General features: G+C 49.2%; 1 protein-coding gene across 1 annotated transcript in view; it reads left to right on the top strand.

Moving 5' to 3' along the window:
* Positions 1-20,193, top strand: part of LOC125632985 (uncharacterized) — a 29,910-nt gene extending 9,717 nt beyond the window's left edge. Inside the window, exons 7-14 of the mRNA XM_075124756.1 lie at positions 1,689-2,787; positions 3,219-3,252; positions 7,677-7,805; positions 9,809-10,140; positions 10,514-10,532; positions 11,459-11,566; positions 11,874-11,987; positions 17,701-20,193. Coding sequence (XP_074980857.1) covers positions 1,689-2,787; positions 3,219-3,252; positions 7,677-7,805; positions 9,809-10,140; positions 10,514-10,532; positions 11,459-11,566; positions 11,874-11,987; positions 17,701-19,347 — 3,482 coding nt within the window. The 3' untranslated portion in view covers positions 19,348-20,193. The remainder of the gene's footprint in view (positions 1-1,688; positions 2,788-3,218; positions 3,253-7,676; positions 7,806-9,808; positions 10,141-10,513; positions 10,533-11,458; positions 11,567-11,873; positions 11,988-17,700) is intronic.
* The last annotated feature ends 3,773 nt before the right edge of the window (positions 20,194-23,966 follow it).

The raw sequence follows: 23,966 nt of genomic DNA, 5'->3' as shown, positions 1-23,966 counted from the left end.
CAGATAAACCCTGATCCTGTCCTGAGCTCTGTACAGTCCTCCACCTGTGCAGAACATCTTGCAAGATGGGGGCTTAAAACACTAATCACGTGTACATAGAAGGCTGGTTCCATACAGCACAAGGCTCTTCTGTGACTCTGATTTCTAGGTAAAAGTCCTCAATTTATCTTTGGAAACATCACGGGGAATGATCTTGTATTTTGAAAAGCACTAGGAAATCAGAGAGAGTGTGTCCCCTTTTATCTTGGTGTGACTGAATACAGATCTAGACACATGTATTGCCCCTTCTTAGTTCCAAAGCTTTGGATTTAGACTTTTCTTAGAAGTGAAACTCATCACAAAATAACTCAGCTCAAAATGTCGTCTTGGTGTAACGCACTAGAAAAAAAGGGGAAGATTTTCACTCGGCTTCTGTCCCACACCAGTTGTATGATCAGGCAATAAATAAGGTTTAGAGCCAGCTGTGTTGTAATTTTGGTGAAAAATGATGGGACATGGCAAGAATGATTCTTAGAGCTTCATTTTTGACTCGTCAATCTAGAGGCCAGTTTGGGGTGAGGAGCTAGCCCAATGGAGAACTCTCTGTAAATAGCTGGATATGGGTAACTTCCTAGTACAGGGTGGGCAAACTTTTTGGCCTGAGGGCCACATCTGGGTGGGGAAATTATATGCAGGGCCGTGAATGTAGGGAAGGGGGGTTGGGTATGGGACGGGGTGCGGTGTGCAGGAAGGGGCTTAGGGCAAGGGGTGGGGGTGCAGGAGAGGGCTCAGGGTAGGGGGTTGGGGTGCAGCAGGGGGCTCAAGGTAGGGGGTTGGGGGCTCAGGGCAGGGGGTTGTGGTGCAGGAGGGAATGTAGAGTGTGGGAGGTGGTGCGGTGTGCAGGAAGGGGTTCAGGGCAAGGGGTTGGGGTGCAGGAGGGGACTCAGGGCAGGGGGTTGGGGTGCAGGAGGAGTGCGGGGTAGGGCAGGAGGTTGGGGTGCAGGGTGCAGGAGGGGTTTAGGGTGCGGGCTCTGGCCCAGTGCCACTTACCTTGAGCAGTTCTGGGGTGGCAGCGGTTTGCAGTGGGGCTAAGGCAGGCTCCCTGCCTGCCCTGGCCCCGTGCCGCTCCCAGAAGCAGCTAGCATGTCCGACAGTGACTCCTGGGGGTGGAGTGGGGCAGGCGGCTCTGTCGCGCGCTGCCCTCGCCTGTGGGTACCACCCTTGAAACTCCCATTGGCCACGGTTCCCCGTTCCCGCCCAGTGGGAGCTGCGAGGGGCGGTGCCTGAAAACAAGGAAAGCGCACGGAGCCCTCTGCTCCCCCAGGGGCCGCAGGGACATGGTGCCAGCTGCTTCCAGGAGTGGTGTGGGGCCAGGGAAGGCAGGGAGCCTGTCTTAGCCCTGCTGCACCATGGGCTGGCATTCTTGCGGGCCAGATTGAAAGCCTTGACGGGCTATAGTTTGCCCTCCCCTGTTCTAGTACCTACAGATTGAGAGTGAAGTCTTTCTTACCTGGCACTGTTTCAACAGACCATTCCGAGCATTTCTGTAGCACATGTAGAAGAGAAATCCAACTTCATGGGATTCCATTATGAATCAGAAACCTCCAAATCTTAAGGGGTTTCTTTATTTCAAATTGATGCATAAGTAACGTAAGGATTATCTCCTCCTTCCCCCCCCCCCCCCCACTCTCCCCCCGCTCCCCCTCTAGCAGATGATAGGTTCTTGGTCAAACATGAGGAGCGTCCTCAGGAGAGAGGTCCTGTGAACCAGGAACTGCCTGTGACCTTATCAGGAAGATCAGAAGCATGTGTTTTCCAAGTAGCCAGCTGCGAAAATCAGCCCAATTCAAACATGCAGCTCATCTCAAACGCAACCTCTACAGCACACAGTCTGGGGGAATCCACTCAAGGTGAAACAGAGTTTGGTCAGTTTCCAAACGTCGCCGCCCAACAGGGAAGCCAACTGGGAGAAAGACCATATTTGTGCAGTGAGTGTGGGAGGTGCTTCAGCCAGAAAGACATCTTCATATCACATCAGAGAACCCACACCGCTGAGAAACCCTATTCCTGCTCCGAGTGCGGGAAAAAGTTTGCCCAGCAATCCAATCTGAACAACCACTTCCGGCTCCACACAGGTGAGAGGCTTTATGTGTGTTCACAGTGCGGGAAGAGCTTCATCCACCAGTCCAGGCTCACCTACCACTACAGAGTCCACACGGGAGAGCGGCCCTACATGTGCACAGAGTGTGGGAAGGGCTTCACCGAGCAATCCAAATTAACAAACCACTGTCGAATCCACACAGGTGAGAGGCCACACACCTGTGCCGAGTGCGGGAAGAGCTTCAGTCTGAAGATAAGCCTTATAATTCACCAGAGAAACCACGCCAAGGAAAGACCTTATGAATGCACTGAATGTGGCTTAAACTTCAATTGTCACTCAGGACTCATCAGGCATCAGATGATTCACACGGGGGAGCGGCCCTATAAATGCGCAGACTGTGGGAAAGGCTTCATGCGGAAGGAGCATCTTCTGAACCACCAGCGACTGCACACGGGAGAGAGACCCTACCAATGTACGGTGTGCGGGAAGAGCTTCATTCGGAAGCATCATCTTCTGAAACATCAGCGGATCCACACGGGGGAGCGGCCCTACCAGTGTGCCGAGTGTGGCAAAAGCTTTAGGTATAAACAGTCGCTCAAAGATCACCTGAGAATTCATAGCGCAGAGCAGAGGCAGCCGGAAATTTCCCAGGGCCTTTTGCAGGAAATAGAAACTGGGCTCCTTGATGTTAAAATAGAAAATACATGGTAGCATGATTGTAAATAGTTGCCTAATAAAAGTACATCAGCTCCAGCAAATTGGAAGAGGATGTTATCGCGTTATAAAGGTAAGTAAAAGCAGACATTCAAACTTCCCTCTCTTAGAGGAGCACACTCATGAGCTTCTAAATCCATGAGCCCTTGAGAAGAAAGGATGCTCAGTGTGCTCACGTGAACTCTACAAAGGGGAAGGGAGGGCATGAACCTTGGCTTTATATCTGTCAAACTCATTATTGAGATGATTTTTACTTTAGTGTTGGTCCAACTCCTGTTTGAAGACCTTTCCAGTTAAAGCTTACCTTGCTGTGTATGTCAATCTGTTATACACACACACACACACACACACACTGTATAAAAATGTATTGAATCTTTATTTTGAGCAGTCAATGCTTTTCTTTAGTTCTTGGACTTTATTTTAGGGAAAACAGGAACATGAGGTTAGATGTGACCCAGGTGAGAACTTTTTAAAAAATAATAATAATCCACTTGTTTTTAAAAAACAATACTGTTAGGATCCTGCAATGTTTTACAGATTAAACACTTTCCAAAAGAGCCTCATCAACATGAACCATGTCTTGGAAAACTTGAGTGGTCCCTTCTGAGAATTCGCTGATTTTAAAAAAAATGCTACAGAGTTAATGTAGTTTTTATAAGATAGTCAAGTGTTGCTTGCGTGCATAACACTGCCGATATTAAGTGTAAGATCACTATTTATAAACCAAACATTTATTACTATGTGATTTTATTAAGTGTTGGGTTTTCTTTCTCTCAAAAAAGACAAGATTTTTGCAATTCCTCAGTATTTAAAAGTCTAATGACTGGAAACAAAGTGGGTTTTCTGTACATATGGGAAATGAGAAAACTACATAAAAAATTATCCAAGAACTTTTGTTTTAAAGATTTTTTTTTTCTCCAGCCATGCAACTGAAATAATGTTGTAGTACTGTGATCACTCCATTAGCTAACACATCTCCATGCTGGGATATTAGTGGCCCTACAGCCTGTAAATGGTGCTGTTTGTACACAGATTCCAGGGGGGAAAGAATTCTTTGGTGGGTAGGGAATGTAATTCTTCTGAGGCACTTTGTTCTCCTTTGTTTAAACATTGATGGACGGGATAATATGGGTGTATGCTTCTGCATAGCTCTTTATTACATGGCTTAGTCACGTGTGCAAAGTGTAAACTAATTTTGCTCTATTGCTAGCCTAGCACCAAATTAAGGTTCTGATCATTTAACTTTGTGAGACTGAGCAGACTGCTGCATCAAGCCCTGCTGAAGACAGTGCGGCTCTGTACGGACACAACTGCCCACATGGAGGAAGTTGCAGGATTGGGGCCTAAATTTGATTGTATATGCACCAAGGCCCTGATCCAGTCTCCCCTGAAGCCAATGAGTTTTTTCCAGGGCAGGGGCAGGCTGCCAGTGTGCTAAAATATAGAAAACTCAGCACAAGGACCAAAAAGACCCTGCAATTGTGACATTTAGTATAGAGTTGGGGCTTGTGGGGGGGTGGGTGTTCTAATTTTTGCTTGGCTGCTGTTTTTAGGCTTCCTAGTTATCCTGTAAAGAACCAAAGTCCGGGGGGGAAAATCGCTGCAAAAATAAGTCTGATAAATATCTTCCACCATGCTTAGGAGCCAGGTCTTCAATCTCTGAATCAGAACAAAAATTTGTGAGGGGGTAACACTGAAAACTCAATTTTGTTTTTCACTTACATTAATTGCAGCTGGCTGCTAATAAGTGTTCGCATCAGAGAAGTGCATGCCCCTGTGGACTTAACATGAAGCTACTGCAGTGCATTCAGGTCAAAAACATCTTTGTAAAGATTATAGTATATACTGGACTCAGGTCTTAGTTTCAGGAGAATATTGACCTGAGGCTTAAGAGTTTCTGAGCACTGTCCAGGCCTCTCAGGATTTGGCCTATTATAGTTAGGTTGAATGAAAAGGAATTACTTGTAATGGGTAACTGGCCATTCACTCTGCAGTTTCAGGCCTTCTGTTCCATCAGTAGTCACTATGGCAACAGTTTTCCCCCTTTTTCTAAACCTCAACGCACATGAACAAGTAAGTATGTCCATTCCTGTTTACTGCTATTGTCAGTCTGCTCTAGAAAATAGATGGGGGTGCAGAGAATACCTTTCAGCAGCCTGGGTGTAATCATCCAGCGACTTTGATATATAGTCGATACCATTGTGTTCATTTAAATCACTGTGAACACATCCATACAACCTTTTAGTCTCTGCTTTTGTATAAAGTCTCTGCTTTTGTATAAACTGCCAGCACTTGAATAATTTTAACATCTTTGGCATGAGAAAGCTTGTGTGTTAACTTTTATGGACCAATAAATGTTATTACCTGATTTATCCTGTCTGCTGTGTTTTAACACGTTGTATTAGAGGTTTTGTCAGTCTGACGTAACACAGGAGGTCATCTGAAGCATGAGCATTTTCCCAAGATGGATAGATTCTCCTGCAGCTAAAATCCTCTTCCTAGCAGCTTCTTTCTTGTCATCACCTCTCCTTCCTTCCCATTTTAAGTGTGCTGCAGTTAGTCAAAGGACTTCCTTTGGGTCAGTAAATGGCAAGCAGCAAAATGGAAGAGAAAAAAACATGCTTACTTACATTGGAAGCTCTTTGGGGCAGGGATTCCTTTTACTCTGTTTGTACCCCATCTAGTACAATGGAGTCCTGCTCCATAACTGCAACTCCTAGGTGCTACTGCCATACAAATAAATAATGTTTCAATCTTGCATAAGGCCTGTAGCTTTAAACAATGTTTAAACCGCTTTGGCACAGTTTAAAACATGGTTCTAGTTGAAAACGTGTAAATATACTTTAGCTCACCAGTGTGGAAAGAGGGCTTTTAAGTGAATTAGAAATTATTTTTGAACAGAACTTCTTGTACTGTTTATCAGGATGTGTGGTTAAACTGGTGCAGCAAGAACAGTGGAAGGTGTTGTTCTACCCTGAAAAGTGAAATTGAAAATAGCAACTTCTTACTCAAAAGCTCTGCTCCTATGTGTCTTGAGAGCCTTAGCTCCTGACTTCATTAACAAAACTAAGTTTTTCTTCTGCTTAGCCTGTTTAAGTCTGCAGAGCCAACACAATTAAGAGAAGGAGCTGGAGTCTATTCCTTCATGTGCATCATTGTTACTACATCCTATGCAGTTACACCTCTGTAAACCCATTAAAAGCAATGAGGTTTCATGGCCGTTGATGGCTTAATTTGGGGCTATATAAGACAGAACCTAGCCTGATTCAGATAAATCCAGTCTGAGATTCCAGGGCTGGGAAAAACAAATTTTACTTATTAACTGTGCTTATGTTACAGAGAAATAATTGAATGACAGTAAACAAGCCCCTACAATGCCAATTTGAGAGTTGCTTTTCAGAACAGAAATACACTTTTTAAAGAGCATGTAGATCCTTTACAAAAGAGTCTGAAAGCTCTATAACAGAGGGTGGTGCCCTAATGCCCCTTCTTTAGTGCTTTACATTTCCACTGCCCTGTGTCAACAGGAATTAATGCTCTTCAACAGTAGACGGGTGGCCTGTAATATACAGAAGGTCGGACTAGATCTGCTAGTCCCTTCTAGCTTTTAACTGTATGACTATTTGCGTCAGGCTCACCTACAAACCATGTACTGCCTTTGGCAGTGGGGGCTGCTGCCAGAGACGATTAGAGCAGCATGGGAAATTAAAGGGACAAAATTAATCTATTCACAAAGTACAGCTAGGGTTTTTTTCTCCTGGACGGTACAGCCCAAATGAATTATGGAACCAGTAGTGAGGTAGGCCCAAATGCTGGCCATCATTATAGGGGAGGAAAGGGGCTGTAAGGTGGCTCCGCACTGGGCTCCTGTCTGAACAGGTTGTGTGGCTGGTGTGGTGTGCGTAGGGAGAGGTGTGGTGGTGCGACAGGTATGGACAAGGATAAGAGCTCACCCAAAAATAGGTTTCAGAGGAACAGCTGTGTTAGTCTGTATTCGCAAAAAGAAAAGGAGTACTTGTGGCACCTTAGAGACTAACCAATTTATTTGAGCATGAGCTTTCGTGAGCTACAGCTCACTTCATCAGATGTATACCGTGGAAACTGCAGCAGACTTTATATACACACAGAGAATACCCAAAAATACTCATTCCCATTCTCACCCCGTACATCCTGCCTGCCCCCATGCAGGGGCCTTGTGAAGTTTCACTTGTATGAAACAATTCCACAGTATTTTGGAGCCAGGGCTTCAACCCTTGCAGGTCCCAACAGCAATGCTGCAGGGAGGGGGTAATTGCTGTTGTATTTTTATGCCTTAGAGGCAGTAACAGCTGGGGGTGGGGGCGGCATCTATCACTGGGAGCCTGGTGCACGGGATGTGCAGTTCGCCCTTTAATTCCCGCAGCAGCTAAGCATAAAGACAGGCCTGCGCTTCCTGCAGAGGGAGGGACCCTGCATGGGAGCCGGTCATCGGCAAGGGCCCAGGGCTGGCGTCAGACAGGCTGCCCCAGACAGGAGCGGGGTGGGCCTGGCCGCGGGCACCGTGGGTGTGGAACTGGGCAGATGCAAAACGGGCTGTGGATGTGGAAGGCAGGGCGGGGACGGACCTCCAGGGCTGTCAGCCCAGGGCTGGGTTAATCGCCCGCCCCAGAGGAGGATGCACGTTCCCCAGAGAGACCCCCGGAGACCCGCCCCGGCGCTGCTCAGTGCCCACAAGGGCTCGTGCGAACAGCGGCCCGCTCCGCAGGGCGGCCCCGGGTTCAAATCCTGCGGGAACGGCGGGGTGCGTGGCCCTTCCCCGCCGCTCCCGGCCCCGGCAGCCAGGCCGCGGCTCCCTCCCTCCCTCCCTCCCTCCCGGCCGCGCTCGCTCTGCTCCGCCCGGCAGCGGGGCCGGCCCGTGGCGAGGCGGCGCCGGGACTCTGCCCAGCCCGCAGCGGGAGCGGGGCTCGGCCGGGCCGGGCCCGCGGGAGCAGCCCCGCCCGGGGGCGCCATGGCCGAGCGGGCCGCTGCCCAGGTAAGGGCCCGGCGGGCGGGGGGGCCTCGGGCCCCGGGAGCTTCTCCCCGCCCGGCCCGGGCTGCCCCGGGAGCGCGGGGCGGCGCGTTCTCTGCGCCCCCTCTCGGGGCCGGCTGGCGTCCGGGGCCGCGGCTGCTTTGCCGTGGCCCCGGGGCTAAAGCCTGCTGGGAAGGCGAGTGGCCGCGGCTCCGGCCTGGGGCAAGGCCTGCTTCGGCCGCCCTCTGCGCGCTCTCCCAGCCAGGCAGCACCCCTGGGGGCTTGCCTCGCCCGCGGCGGTTTCCCAGGGTTTCAGAGCCCTGCCAGGGGCGGGCTCGGCCCTGATGTGGGGAAGAAGAGGGGGGAGGTTCCAAAGTTACCTTGTCTCTGACCCCTTTCGCACTCCTCCCCCCCACGGCCCGGGCAGAGATTGGCTTTTGTCTCACTTGTCCCCTCTGGGTCAAGGACAATAGCCCCGTCTTCTCTGTCCTGCAACTTCTAGACCTGGCGGAGTCTTTTGGCTCTGGTGTCCTAAAACTGCCCGGGGATGTGGTGCGGGGAGCGTTTGTGTGTACCATCCTGGCTGTTAGCGCTGGGAAAGAGTGAGATCTAAATTCCAGCTCTGATCCTGAACTGATCCTGAGTGCAGATTGCTGGTGGCGGAGGGAGGAAATGTTTCATACAAGGAGTCTGGCTGGGTTCTCTAGTCTTCTTTCTCCTCTCCATCCCAATCATCCTCCCTGATTGACCTGCCTTTCTCAAGTCCCAGATCATCGGGACTCTCCCTTCAGTCAAGATCTGGGTGCAGCTCCTTTCAGAGCAATGCCTGCTGGCACAAAGTGGGCCACTTGAGGCTTGTGAAGGCCTCTCCCTGCAGCACAGCGCACTCTGCTAGCCTGGGGGACCAGATATTAGGCCCAGACTCTTAACCGCATTGGGGGAGCATAGGCTGCTGTCCCTGGGCCAGCACAACGCATGTTGGTTTGAAAGTGTAGAGAAACCTGCATTTCACCCCTGTAATACTAGGCCTGCCTCCCTTCTAATCAGGGGAGATGCCCTGAGCTGTCTGATGATGCTGATTTTGGCCGCTTAAGGTGATTGTTAAATAATAGTAAAAAAATAATTCTGCCATTCATTCATATGGCATTAGGATATGCATTACAACCTCTGCTAGGGTCTCCAACTGAGATTAGGGCCACATTGTGATGAACACTGTATCTACACATCATGAGAAACAGGCCCTGCCTTAAAGAGCTTGCAGTCTAAACAGCTAAGGCTGAACAAGGACAGGTGAAATGGACTCTTCTCATCCCCATTTACAGTGGGGTCTGATCTAGGGAGGAATGCGACTTGTTCAGTTTCACCCAAGGAGACTGTGGCAGAGATGGAAATAGACCACACATCTCCTGAGTCCCTGTCCAGTACTTTAACTATAAACCCATCCTTGTTCTCCTTCCGTTTTGGGCCCAGGGTCACTCAGGCAGAAGACCATGTTGGTGGAGATGTTGTCCTGTCATGCTCTAAGCAGAAACTTAGGAGTAAAAGCTAACGGTCATAGTTTTCAAACCAAAAGCTTTAGTGCTTTGAAATAGGGAAAAGTGCACAACGCAGGCAGAGTATTGACTGTCTACAAAGTCTGTTTTGTAATATGAAGTTATTGACCCAAAAAAAGGTTCCAAAATATGTGAACCTGTTGATGAGACCAATTTGGGGCCTTTTCAGAAAACATCAGAACAGTTTGAAAGTATATGGCAGGTGGAGTTCAAGTTTTCATGTGTTGAATTTCAGACTGATGCAGGTTAAATTGTTAGAGCGTAAAAACACAGCTGATGATGAAAATATCGACAGACTTTGACACATCTGGAGAGTGACTCTCTTAGAACAAAGATCCTGGGAGTGACAGCTTGTGTATTGTTTACCTTGCTAGATATCTTTCCATTTCTGTCCTTTCACATAGGCTCCAGAATGGGATGCAGAGTCATGGTGCCTTTGCAGCCACCTGCTGGCCCTGAAGAAATTCCCCTTAGAGAAACCCAGCTGCAAACATGACCATGGAGGCTGAAGTTCAAGCCATAGAGAAGAAGGTGGATTCTCAGGCCACACAGTTGCTGAATCTGAATGGGAGAATGGGGACAGCTGAGAAGAAACTAGTCCGCTGTGAGGAAACAATGGTGGAGTTTGGAAACCAGCTGGAGAGTAAGTGGGCTGTGCTGGGAACTCTGATCCAGGAGTATGGGCTGCTGCAGAGGAGGCTGGAGAACATGGAGAACCTGCTGAAGAACAGGAACTTCTGGATCCTGAGGCTCCCCCCAGGCGCTAAGGGAGAAGTCAATATCCCAATATCCCAGCTGGTGCAGAGGTAAAGCTTATTGTCAGATATGAAAGGGGTGTTTGTGTCTTGTGGCTGGTAGGTTCTTTAAGGCACTGCCGATATGGATCTCACTGATAGATACTTTTGTACCCAGGAATAAAATCTGGGGGGGGAGAGATTGCCTGTCCCTTTAATTCTGGTTCCATTCTCCCAGTCAGCCCTGATGTAACTCTCAAAAAGACTCTGACATCATCTTCTGCCTCTTCTCATGCAAATTACTGGGGTGTTGGCTCATCTTCCAGAGACCTACGGTAGGAGGGGTCCCTATGTGTCTAAATTCATTCACATTGCTGACCTCCTGCTGGTGAGGTTTTCTTCCGTCTGTGTTGTCTTTTCTCATGGCCTCTCAATGTTATTTTAGGACCAAACTCTCTGCTGATGTAGGTGTACTAAAATCAGTGGAATTCCACCAGCAGAGAAATTGGCCTTTAGCCTCTATGGCTGAGGATAGTTCTGCCTCCGTGCACATTCGAATTTTGACCTGTTAGGTGTATCCACCAACAAGGGAGTTAACTGAAGCGACTTGATCGCTTCTTTGTGGACATGTAGAGTGTGTCTACACTGCACGCGCCTCATGGGTAGCTTGGGTATAAACAGCAGTGTAGACAGCGAGGCCCGGTTTAGGTGAGTAAAACCACACCAGAACATTAGGGTGTGTATCCTACATGGCTCTCGGCACACCCAAGCAGTTCCATCTCCGTCTACACTGCTGATTTTATCAGTGTATTACCCCACCCCGGGGGAAAGTATGCAGCGCTTGTGATTTCAGTCCCAGTGTCGTCTGATGCATCTCTGTATTTCTCTGAGCAGGGATGGGAGAGTGCAGCCAAATGGCAGAAGGAGCTTTGCGAGAACGTGATGAAGGGGAACTATGAGACTCTGGTCTCCCTGGGTAAGGATAAGTTCTCACTCACTTATTACAGACGTTGTGATGTGGCAAGAGCTGGGTTGGCTCTGGCTCAGAGTTATTGACCAAGGGTCAGATCCTCACTGATGTAAATTGTTTATTGAAATGAATGGAGCTGTGACAGTTTACACTAGGTGAGTACCTGCCTCCAGATCTTTATGCAGGATGCACAATGCGTTGTGTTCCTCTCCATCTGATGAGCCCTGAATCTGCTGCCAGGAGTCCAGCTCACCTTTTGCAGGAGTGCAGCTATCTCCATTTTCTGCATGCTCTTCGTTAACACTTCTGCAACTTGGTTCATAGGAGCAGGCACCTTCAGTGACAAAAAGGCGTTTAAAATCACATCAAGTTTTATGTAATTAAATACCAAAGAGCTCTATTCTTCTTCTCCATGAACAGACTCTGCGATTTCCAAACCCAGCATCCTGTCCCAGATTGAACGAGGACAGGAGCCATGTGTTGGGGATGAGCCAGAAGAGACAGAAATCCCCACGGAGCCCAGCATGGGTAAGGACATGGTTAAAACTCCAAAATCCTGGCAGGATCTTTGGATTTCTCATATCCCAGGGTTCCTTATCCTCAAGACAATTTTGACCCTCGATTTCTCCACCCACCCCAATAGGTTCTAAATGTAATAACCCCCCTTTCTGACTTTCTGCCCATTGTCCTCTGGTAGTTTTCTCTGAATCCTCATTATTACCCTGTTTACATCTATTCAGGAAAGAAATGGTTTTTGGTAGCGAAGTGTTTGAAAAGCAATCTCTAAGCATTTTGTGGATGTTGGGAAAACAGTCTCCTTCTTTCCCCTGAACAGACTCTCCAGTTCCTACACATGAGATTTCATCCTGGATTAAACAGGAGGAGGAGCTGCATATCCAGGATCAGCAGGACTCGGAGGAGAGAGAGATCCCTGAAGATCTTAGAATGGGTGAGCAATAGATTTAAACTACTGAGGAATGACAATAGAGAGCGGTGGAAATCCGATCAAACCTTCCTGAGCCTAATTCCAATCAAACCTCAAAGCCTAATTCCATTGTTTTGTACATCTGTCATAACTTTGTAACTAGCCTTTGTCGGTGCATAAGAATGGGCATGCTGGTTCCATCAAGCCCAGTGTCCTGTCTTCTGAGAGTGGCCACTGCCAGATGCTTCAGAGGGAGTGAACAAAACAGGGCAGTTTGAGTGATCTATCCTGTCGTCCAGTCCCAGCATCTAACAGTTGGAGGTTTAGGGACACCCAGAGCACGACGTTGTGTCCCTGACCATCTCAGCTAACAGTCATTGACAGACCTATCCTTCATCAACTTCTCTAATTTATTTTTTTAACCCAATTATACTTTTGGCCTTCACAACATCACCTGGAAACAAGTTCCAGAGATTGAGCGTGCATTGTGCGAGGAAGTACTTCCTTATGTTTGTGTTAAACCTACTGCCAATTAATTTTATCAAGTGACCTAATTCTTGTGTTATGTGAAGGGGTAAACAGCGCTTCCTTATTCACTTTCTCCACCCCAGTCAGGATTTTATAGACCTCTGTCATATCCCCCTTTAGCCAGCTCTTTTCTAAGATCAACAGTCTGATCTTTTTAATCTCTTCTCATATGGAAGTTGTTCCACACCCCGAATAATTTTTGCTGCTCTTCCCTGTACTTTTCCCAACTCTGATACCTTGTTTGAGATGGGGTGACCAGAACTGCATTCCGTATTCAAGATGTGGGCGTACCATGGATTTATATAGAGGCAATCGGATATTTTCTGTCATACTTTCTATCCCTTTCCTAATGAATTCCTAACAGTCTGTTCGCTTTTTTGACTGCTGCTGCACATTGAGCAGAGCAGAGAACTATCCATGATGACTCACCCCTCAAGAAAGAGATCTGGAACTGCTTATTTAGATCTCATCATTTTGTATGTGTAATTGGGTCAGATTATGTTTTCCAATATGCATTACTTTGCATTTATCGACATTGAATTTCATCTGCCATTTTGTTGCCCAGTCACCCAGTATTGTGAGGTCCCTTACACTCTTCACATTCTGCTTTGGACTTAACTATCTTGAGTAGTTTTGTGTCATCTGCAATCTTTGCCACCTCACTGTTTTATCCTTTTTTCCAGACCATTTATGAATATGTTGAACAGCCCTGGTCCCAGTACAGATCCTTGGGGGACTCTGCTAGTTACCGCTCTTCACTGTGAAAATTGACTGTTTATTTGTACCCTTTATTTCCTGTCTTTTAACCAGTTACTGAGCCATGAGAGGGCCTTCCCTCTTATCCCATGACTGTTTAGTTTGTTTAAGAGCGTTTGGTGAGGGACCTTGTCAAAAGCTCTCTGAAAGTCCAAGTACACTGGATCCCCCTTGTCCACATGTTTGTTGACCCTCTCAAAGAACTCTAGAAAATTGGTGAGGCATGAATTCTCTTCACAAAGGCTGTGTTGACTTTTCTGCCACACATTGTGTGCATCGTAGTGTCTGATCATTCTGTTCTTTACTATAGTTTCAACCAGTTTGCCTGGCACTGAAGTTAGGCTTAACGACCTGTAATTGCCAGGATTGCCTCTGGAGCCTTTTTAAAAAATTGGTGTCACATTAGCTACCCTCCTGTTACCCACACACTCTAGGGCACCCACCTTTACCCTTCCGTGGACTCAGGCTAACCCGGTTAATTTAGGCACCTACCCTTACCCAGTTCCTAGGGCTCAGGTTTGCGGGGCCTTTTACCAATGAAGGAGCCGTACACAGTATTATCCTTAACTTCTTGTTATTAACAGTTACCAAACAGAATACACACACTAAGCATACATTGCTCACTACTCCCAATAAGGCAGACAAACTTTTCCTGGTGGCCACTCAAGATTAGATCGGCAGGGGCTCCAGCTTCCCGTGTAGTGTGATTGACAGGGTGTTGAGGTCTGGCAACTCTGATCTGGGGTAGTGTCCTGAAGTTAGGTTCCAAAAAACTTCCTTTTGGACCCCAGTTTATATAGTTAAACTTGAGTCCTGCTTAGCTCTCCCTTAACCAATCAATCGTTTTAAACGAAAGTCTACCAAACAGTTTTCAGAGTAGCAGCCGTGTTAGTCTGTATTCGCAAAAAGAAAAGGAGTACTTGTGGCACCTTAGAGACTAACCAATTTATTTGAGCATAAGCTTTCGTGAGCTACAGCTCACTTCATCGGATGCAACTACCAAACAGTGTTTTTCACCAATCACAGCCCATTACAAAACAATTCTTTACCCTGTCAGATCCCACCACTTTAGTTGATTTAAATCTTGCAAAATTAGTTATGCCACAGACAGAAACAATCAGAAAAACAGACAAAGACTATACAGATAAACAGTAGAGAAGTGGGGACCATAAAGACAAAACAATGGAAGTACAGATTTCACAATCACAACAGTTAAGTGATTCCTTGCCAGACAAAATGTCAAACAAAGTTTTCTTTAAAGATTTTAAGATCATAGAATCATAGAATATAAGGGTTGGAAGGGACCCCAGAAGGTCATCTAGTCCAACCCCCTGCTCGAAGCAGGACCAATTCCCAGTTAAATCATCCCAGCCAGGGCTTTGTCAAGCCTGACCTTAAAAACCTCTAAGGAAGGAGATTCTACGCATTCCAGTGTTTCACCATCCTCTTAGTGAAAAAGTTTTTCCTAATATCCAATCTAAACCTCCCCCACTGCAGCTTGAGACCATTACTCCTCGTTCTGTCATCTGCTACCATTGAGAACAGTCTAGAGCCATCCTCTTTGGAACCCCCTTTCAGGTAGTTGAAAGCAGCTATCAAATCCCCCCTCATTCTTCTCTTCTGCAGGCTAAACAATCCCAGCTCCCTCAGCCTCTCCTCATAAGTCATGTGTTCCAGACCCCTAATCATTTTTGTTGCCCTTCGCTGGACTCTCTCCAATTTATCCACATCCTTCTTGAAGTGTGGGGCCCAAAACTGGACACAGTACTCCAGATGAGGCCTCACCAATGTCGAATAGAGGGGAACGATCACATCCCTCGATCTGCTCGCTATGCCCCTACTTATACATCCCAAAATGCCATTGGCCTTCTTGGCAACAAGGGCACACTGCCGACTCATATCCAGCTTCTCGTCCACTGTCACCCCTAGGTCCTTTTCCGCAGAACTGCTGCCTAGCCATTCGGTCCCTAGTCTGTAGCTGTGCATTGGGTTCTTCCGTCCTAAGTGCAGGACCCTGCACTTATCCTTATTGAACCTCATCAGATTTCTTTTGGCCCAATCCTCCAATTTGTCTAGGTCCTTCTGTATCCTATCCCTCCCCTCCAGCGTATCTACCACTCCTCCCAGTTTAGTATCATCCGCAAATTTGCTGAGAGTGCAATCCACACCGTCCTCCAGATCATTTATGAAGATATTGAACAAAACCGGCCCCAGGACTGACCCTTGGGGCACTCCACTTGATACCGGCTGCCAACTAGACATGGAGACATTGATCACTACCCGTTGAGCCCGACAATCTAGCCAGCTTTCTACCCACCTTATAGTGCATTCTTCCAGCCCATACTTCCTTAACTTGCTGACAAGAATACTGTGGGAGACCGTGTCAAAAGCTTTGCTAAAGTCAAGAAACAATACATCCACTGCTTTCCCTTCATCCACAGAACCAGTAATCTCATCATAAAAGGCGATTAGATTAGTCAGGCATGACCTTCCCTTGGTGAATCCATGCTGGCTGTTCCTGATCACTTTCCTCTCATGCAAGTGCTTCAGGATTGATTCTTTGAGGACCTGCTCCATGATTTTTCCAGGGACTGAGGTGAGGCTGACTGGCCTGTAGTTCCCAGGATCCTCCTTCTTCCCTTTTTTAAAGATTGGCACTACATTAGCCTTTTTCCAGTCATCCGGGACTTCCCCCGTTCGCCACGAGTTTTCAAAGATAATGGCCAATGGCTCTGCAATCACAGCCGCCAATTCCTTCAGCACTCTTGGATGCAACTCGTCCGGCCCCATGGACTTGTGCATGTCCAGCTTTTCTAAATAGTCCCTAACCACCTCTATCTCCACAGAGGGCTGGCCATCTCTTCCCCATTTTGCGATGCCCAGCGCAGCAGTCTGGGAGCTGACCTTGTTAGTGAAAACAGAGGCAAAAAAAGCATTGAGTACATTAGCTTTTTCCACATCCTCTGTCACTAGGTTGCCTCCCTCATTCAGTAAGGGGCCCACACTTTCTTTGGCTTTCTTCTTGTTGCCAACATACCTGAAGAAACCCTTCTTGTTACTCTTGACATCTCTGGCTAGCTGCAGCTCTAGGTGCGATTTGGTCCTCCTGATATCATTCCTACATGCCCGAGCAATATTTTTATACTCTTCCCTGGTCATATGTCCAACCTTCCACTTCTTGTAAGCCTCTTTTTTATGTTTAAGATCCGCTAGGATTTCACCATTAAGCCAAGCTGGTCGCCTGCCATATTTACTATTCTTTCGACACATCGGGATGGTTTGATCTGTTTCTTTATCTGGTGATGACGTGTCTTGTTAGGACAGGGGTGCCTTCTTAACAGTCTGATGTTACACTGCTTTGATGCAATTTAGATAGTGGTTCTGGTTTTGGTCCTGTAATCTGCTCTGTCATTCTTGTCCTCTTATACAAATTCACACAAATTCATTGTGTGCATGTGATGAATTCTAGAACCTTGTGACAAACTTCATTTATCTTGCACCACGCCTGCCCTCTGCCCATTTATCTATCTCACCTGGAACGTGCAGTGTTCAACCTCTGAGCAGCTTCAAATCAAAGCCTGCTCATCTGCTCAAGGCTCAGATAGTCACTGATTCAGAACTGACTGGCTTCAGGCCCAATGTATTACAACTCTGCAGGACTAGAAAGGGGAAGCTTATTTCACCTGAAGGGGGAAATCCCCAGCTTCCCAACAGGATGCACAGCACTTGCTTCTGGCCCTGCAAAGTCCTGAGAATAAACATAGAAACAAATATAGAAAAGTTATTTTAGGCCCCTGTTAGCAATATTGATGACTCCGTCTTCATCTGAAAGATTTAGAATCATGGTAGCGAAGGGAGACTAGCATCAAAGGAAGAGGGATACAAAAAGAATCCCAGCAAAAGGCATTGGTTAGTTAGTTCTGTAACCTGTGGCATATGCAGAATTCATGTTGGTGCAGTCCTGTTGAAAGGCTTACCTGGCCCTTGTTTGGGGTGACTCCTGAGTTGTGTAGCCATCCCAAACTCAAGCCGATTAAAACCATTGATTGTGTACAGATTTCCAAACCCTGAAGTGTGTTCCCCTGGCAGTGGACAAGAATATTGTAGATAAATCCCATTCCTCACTCCAACTTTGAAACCTCTGATTTCCCACTGCCGTGCTGACCTGCCTTTCCTGTGTGTCTCACACTACGCCCCAGCAGGAAGGCCAGTCTGCTGCAAAGCATTCTGGGTGCTCCGACATCCTGTGGCATGTGTGTGGGAGGGCAAAGGTGAGTAAGCAGCAGGAGTGTCTGTCAGACAGGAAGGAGCAGAGGTGCTGTAGGTAGAGCCTGCGCAGGTACCAGATGACAAGCCCCAGAGAGGAAACGGTTTGGCCACCAAGCTTGTGTGTTATACACTGTGGTTTTTGCTCTAATAAAAGTTGTTCTTTCCTCTACCTTTTCCCTTCTAGACTAACGCTGCTGCCAGCCCTTTCTGCGTTATGTATTGGAGACGTCCTTCATCCGAGCCAGGTGACATCAATGTCCTGATTCTCTCTTTTGTGCCAGCAGATGCTGAGCTCACGATCAAAACAGAGGAGCAACGCCCCGAAGAAGGCCCTAGCGACCTGGAGCTTCCTGGGCCGTTGCCAGGACGAGCAGAGGAGGGAGCTTTCCAGGATGCTGAACAGGAAGCAGCCGTTGAGAGTCCTCGCACTTCGGTCAGCTCTCCAGGCAACACCCTGGGGGAACTTACTCAGCATGAAAGAGAACTCAAACCTGTTGCTGCCAAGCTCAGGGGCGATGCAGGAATAGCCCCCAATGCGTGTGCCCAATGTGGGAGGAACTTCACTCGAAAGGACATTCACCTGTTGCAGGAGAGACTCCACACGGGTGAGAGGCCCTACACCTGTGCTGACTGTGGGAAGAGCTTTAGGCTCAAGATCAGCTTTGTGAAGCACCAGAGATGCCACACCAAGGAGCGGCCCTATCCATGTAGCGAACGCCAGAAGAGCTTCAAGCGCCACTCGGTGCTCATGCGGCACCAGACGATCCACAGGGGAGAGCGGCCGTATGAATGCGACCAGTGCAACAAAAGCTACAGCCGCAAGGAGCACCTCCAGAACCACCAGCGGCTGCCCACCGGGGAGAGGCCCTTCCAGTGCGCCGCCTGCGGGAGGAGCTTCAGTCAAAAGTTCGTGCTTGTCTCGCATCAGCGGATCCACACAGGGGGGTGGCCTTATAAATGCACAGAGTGTGGGAAAGGCGTCGGTGAGAAATCCAAGCTGGCCAGCCACTGCAGGAGCCACACCGGTGAAAAGCCCTACAGCCGCGCCCAGTGCGGGAAGAGCTTCCGCCCCAAGGTGAGCTTCGTAAGGCACCAGACGAGCCATGGCAGTGAGAAGCCCTACCCGTGCGCACAGTGCGGCAAGAACTATGGTTACCTCTCCAGCCTCCTCCGTCGCCAGCTGATTCACGCGGGGCAGCGGCCACATCAGTGCAACAAGTGCGGCAAAAGCTATGCCGAGAAATACCGCCTGCGGAATCGCCAGCGTGTCCACCTGGACGAAGGATCGGAGCGGCGCATCCCCTGCGGGAAGAGCGTCTCGGGGAAGCAGGACCTCCTAAGCCACCAGCAGAGCCGTGCCGACGGACACCATCCGTGCGCCTCGTGTGGACAAAGCGTCTGGCTCGTGGAGAGCGGCTTAAAGCACCAAAGAAACCACAGCAGGGAGAAGCCCTACGAATGCAGTGACTGGCACTTGAAGCTCTTCCCGCAGTCGGAGCTCACCCGCCACCGGAGAGTCCACACGGGGGAGAGGCCTTACAAATGCACCAAGTGTGACAAAAGCTACAGCCAGAAGTACCATCTCCTCCAGCACCTGCGCGTTCACACGGGGGAGCGGCCCCATCAGTGCAGTGACTGTGGGAAGAGCTTCATCCAGAAAGAACATCTCCTGAAACACCAGCGGATCCACGCTGGAGGGAGGCCTCACCAGTGCAGCGAATGCGGGAGAGGCTTCCGATATAAGCAGTTGCTGAAAGACCATCAGAGGGTGCATGGAGCAGAGCCAGATCACCTGGAGGCTTCCCCAAAGACTGAAGCCTGGGTTCCTTAATGCAGACATAGGTTCCAGCCTGCCACATATCTTCCAACAAGCAAAGCAAATACAATACAGCGAGTTAACACACTCACCGTGCCCTGATCTGGCAAGCACTTACAGGCGTGATTAACTTTAAGCATGTGACTTCCATGGGACCAGTCACATCCTTAGTTTTTGCAGGTTCGGTCTCCATGTCTGTATTTATCATATAGCAGCCAAAGCTACAGAACCACCTGAGCGCTGGAGGAACATTCACTGCCAGAGATCGCTCACCCTTGGAGCTGGGAGGGAGACCTGAGCCTATGTGGCAGACTCGGCTAAACTGGAAACTGACTAGAAACTTTTGATAGCTAGATTCCTCCGCGTGCGCCCCCCCCCCCCCCGTGTACAGCAGGGGGGTGTCTCATATCCTGCAGCTGGTGTCTTGTTAGAATTCTCATCACAGATTTGTTTTATATGTACAGTTTGTGTATGGCCCCCATGGTTTCAGGTTTGCACATGTCCATTCTCTTCTAGCTAGGAGCTGTAGGCTACTTTGTGGTTTACCACTGTTCCTCTGTGTAAAGACTCTATGGAAAGAATGGAGGGTAAGTGACCTATTGCTCACTTGCATGTCGTTTTCTAGAGACCGGACAGGACTGCTCATGCATGGCCCTGGGGGCTGGAGCCAGCCCTATCCTGGCCACTAAAAATAGGTTCTTTGGGTGAGCATAGGATTGGAAGTCCTGCATTCTAATCCTGGCTCTGCCTGTCTGGCCTTGGACTGTGCCTCCGTGGCCATGCTTGTACATGACTTTGGATAATGTGTGACTTTGTTACATTCATTGGTAATAAACTAAACGTGTTTGATTTCCTAAATAATTGGTTTAAACTGAGTTTTGAGTAACTGTCAGTGATAACGAGAGTCCAAGAGGTGGCGATTCCTACGTATGAGCCCAGGCCGCTCAGACAGATGCTGGGAGGAAAGCAGGGCTTACAACCCCAGGGCTCTTAGTGGGAACCACCCTCTTGGTGCTCCCAAACCTACTGAAGTCATGAAGGGCAGGACACTGAAGATGGACAGGCAAGTGCAAGCTGCACTCTGCCCCCAGTCCCGTCTCGAGTGCTTTTTACTCTCTTACAAAGGAGAAGTGTTGATGCATTTTGAACCAATGTATGACACTAAATAATAAAGGAGCAGGTGCAAGACATTGTGGATACTGAGTCCTGACCTCAACTGGCTAATCTGACAGCAGGAGTCGTCACAGGAGGGGGGAACAAAGACAAGGAAGGTTATGTGACTGTGTGAGCGTACAGACCCTAGCCTGAAGGTTACATAGGAGTGTTTAAATGTACGCAGCTGGATTCTAAGCCCACTTGAAGGAGTGAGTTTAAATAAATTCTTTAAAAAGCCAAATGTAGAGGCCGTGTTTTTGAACCCAACTCCATAGGAAGAAGTGAAACAGCAGTGACCCGTTTTCCTCCCACCATTTCATTGGAGGCAGGGAAATAAGTGTTCACCACAGCAGCATTCCCATAGGTGTGAATCTGTAGTCAGCAAAGCAGAGGACTTACTACAAAATTAACTGCAGCCTCAACCCATAATGTGGTGTTCTGGCAGAATTCCCATGAACTCCCAATGCGGACCCAAGGTAGAATGCATTTATTTAACCCATTTGTACCAGTGTTTCCCCCCTTCCAGAGTAGCTGGCCATCCCTACTCTAGCTGTATTGAAAATGTACTTAAATTCTGCCCAGAGACAGCCTGATCCCATGGAAAGCTGCCCAGTGGTGTCCAATGGATGTAGAATCCGATCTTAACTTCCTTTCCATGCTAAGTGGTTAAATTGCACTCTGCCTCACTTCCCTGAAGCAGAATCTGAAGGGCAGCAGAGAGCCCCTCCAGCTACCGGGGGCTAGTTAGTTATAAGCTGAGTGTGTTGAGTCAGAGCAGCCCTCTTATCACTGGGATCAACTTCCACCATCCCCACACTGAATGTGCTTGTAATGGGGGACATTCACCTCTTGAGTGCCTCCTGGTGGCTGAGTGTGGTACCGCAGTCCTTTTCCCGCTTCTGGCACTCCCCCATAGGTTGTTGACCAGGCTTGGCAGGTCTTCAGGAACTCAGCCCTCTGGCTGGCTCACACAGTCACAATAAACCCCTTCCAAAGTCCAGTGGAACTGTCTGCCCTCCCCAGAGTTTTCAGCCCCAGCTCTGGGCCCTTTAAATTCAGCCCTTCATTCAGGCTTCCAGGTTTACACCACTTTGTCGGTGGGGGAAGCTGAGATGCCCCCTGCTCCAGGTTCCACCTCAGGCCACATGCTGCCCAATTGCAAGTCTTTGCTGCTCTTTCCGTGGGCCCTTCCTGCGGCCCTCTTATCAGCACCCTTTACCTCAGGGTTAAAAGTTCTTGGGGCCTCTCTCTCCAGCTTCAGCAAATGCTGCCAGAACCTAACTCTGGTAGTCCCTCAAACTTCTGCAGCTGGAGAGGGCACCCTGCCTCGCCCATCTGGTCCCCACCAGGAACTGACTGCTGAGCCCCTGCAGATCCTTTCATCTGACCCAGCTGGGCTCTGATTGGCTGCTTCCCTGAGGCCTCCCTAGGCAGGCCTGGATGACCCTCCTTCACTGCTCTTCTCCTGGGGCAGGGTATAGTAGAACCACAGGGTTTCTTGTAGGGAGCTGTAAAAGCCAGGTGCATCCCTATTACAGTGCGATTTTAATATTTTTTAGAGTGGAGCCTCTTTCTGGGTTGCAATTCATGGCCTCTGTTATTTAGGACTAGGCCCAAAAGCAAGGTGTAAAGTGCCCCATTCATCTCAAGGAGGTGTTGAGTCTGAACCCAAATGATGACAATTTAAACATCATTAGCATTAAATATTTCACTGTTGGGCACTTGACGAGAACCGGCCACCTCCACTGGGACTATGGATGGAGTGTGAGTAGCTGGTCCCAGCCGGAGAGGCCTGCTCCACCACTGTCTCGGCCAGTGGCTGGTTCAATCACGCTCTGGTCACAATCCTTGAGCCGTGCTCAGAGCAGCTCCGTGGGTGGCAGATGCCAGAACGACCAGTTCAGGCCCCTACTGATACTTGCTAAACAATCCCAGCTGGCAAGGCAGGGGTAGCGCCCTTGGGGGTGGCAATAGCAAATAAATACATAGGGGAGAAGGGGCTGACTTAAGAAGATTGCTAGGGTTCAAAGTGCCCCTGAATTCTCCTATCAACCACCAGGGACCCATGGCTTGCAGTAATGCTATAACAGCCACTCCGGGCTCCTCCCCTGCGGGGCAAGCAATAGGGTCCTTGCACAAGCTGGGAGGAGGGCTGCAGGGGCCAGCCAGGCATGGGCCAGGGAGGGAGGGTAAGTGAAGGCCCTGAGCTGGGCATATGACAGGAGCCAAGAGGAGAGGACTCAGGGCAGGCCTGGCTCTTCAGCTACAGGCAGCCTGACACCCCCACAGTGAGAGCCCTGCATGGGCAGCAGCAATGGCCACCGGTCCCAGTCCAGTGCTGGCCCAAGCAGCCAGGGGAGGGCTGTGGGAAGCTGGCTGTACAAGCAGATCAGGGCCGGGGCTGGGGCTGAAGCTGTAGCCTAGCTGGGAAAGGCCGGGGTGCCTGACCGCCAGCACACACTCAAGAGTACTCTTGAGCCAGGACCACAGCCAGAGGCCAGTCCAGGGCACATTGCAGGCACAACCTGGCTCTGAGGCCCAGATTTGGAGAGCCCCTTGAAGAACTTACCAAGGGCTCCTTCTCCCAGCAGTCTGACTCCAGGTGTAGTGGTGGGGGCTACATGGCGCAACCTATAGGAGGGACCCCAGCGTAGCTAATGTACAGGCTGGGAAGGCAGGACATGCAATACCTAGAGATCCCTGTGAATCATGCTCAATAGATAAATCCGATGGGGGCTCCAGACCCAGCTCTGCCATGGATTCCCTCACACAAGTCACTGCGCCTCTCTGTACTCCTCCGGAAAAAGGGCCAGGGGGTGAGGATTCCTATTTCTAAAGGGCTCAGAGCACCATCAGGTTACTGGTGCTAAGATGCTATGTTCCAGACGTATGCTGTTGCAGGAAACGCTAGCTGGTAACAAACCACATTGTGCGTTACAGCATCTCAGCCCTGAGGGCACCGCTGTGCCTGTCCAGCACACGCCTGGTGTGGGCAACGGAGGACGAAGGGGTGCAGTCACTGCAGCATCCTGGCATGGAGTGAGGATGTCAGTCCCTCTATACAGCTCTGGAGAGAGCAGAACTGGAATCCTCATCCACGTACGTCGGCACCAGCGAGACACAGAGGGCAAGGGGCAGGCAGGTGGCGGACATGCCCAAACACTAAGGCGAGGTGATGTGTGTAAGCCACAGCTCATAAGAGCCAAGAAGCACTGGCCACATGCAGGTGCTTGAAGTGAGTCCCCTAGGAATGGGCGGATTTTTCAGCAGGGCTGGACACTCCCAGTTCGCCACCAATGTAGGTAGGAGCTCTGAGAGCCCATCCCTTCTGCAAGCCAGGTCACCCTTTCTCAGGCCCGAGGCAGAGCCTGCGTTTGCCTGGCAGGCCAGGGCATTGCGTGCTCTGGGTGTTGCCACCCATCCAACAGGACAATAGCAAGGAACGGTGCCAAACTCTTTAGATGCCTGCAAAGTTTGAG

This window comes from Caretta caretta, chromosome 2 (genome assembly GCF_965140235.1).
Source record: "Caretta caretta isolate rCarCar2 chromosome 2, rCarCar1.hap1, whole genome shotgun sequence".
Lineage (NCBI taxonomy): Eukaryota > Metazoa > Chordata > Testudines > Cheloniidae > Caretta > Caretta caretta.
Note: the sequence above shows the minus strand (reverse complement) of the source record. Positions and strands in the feature narration are given on the sequence as shown.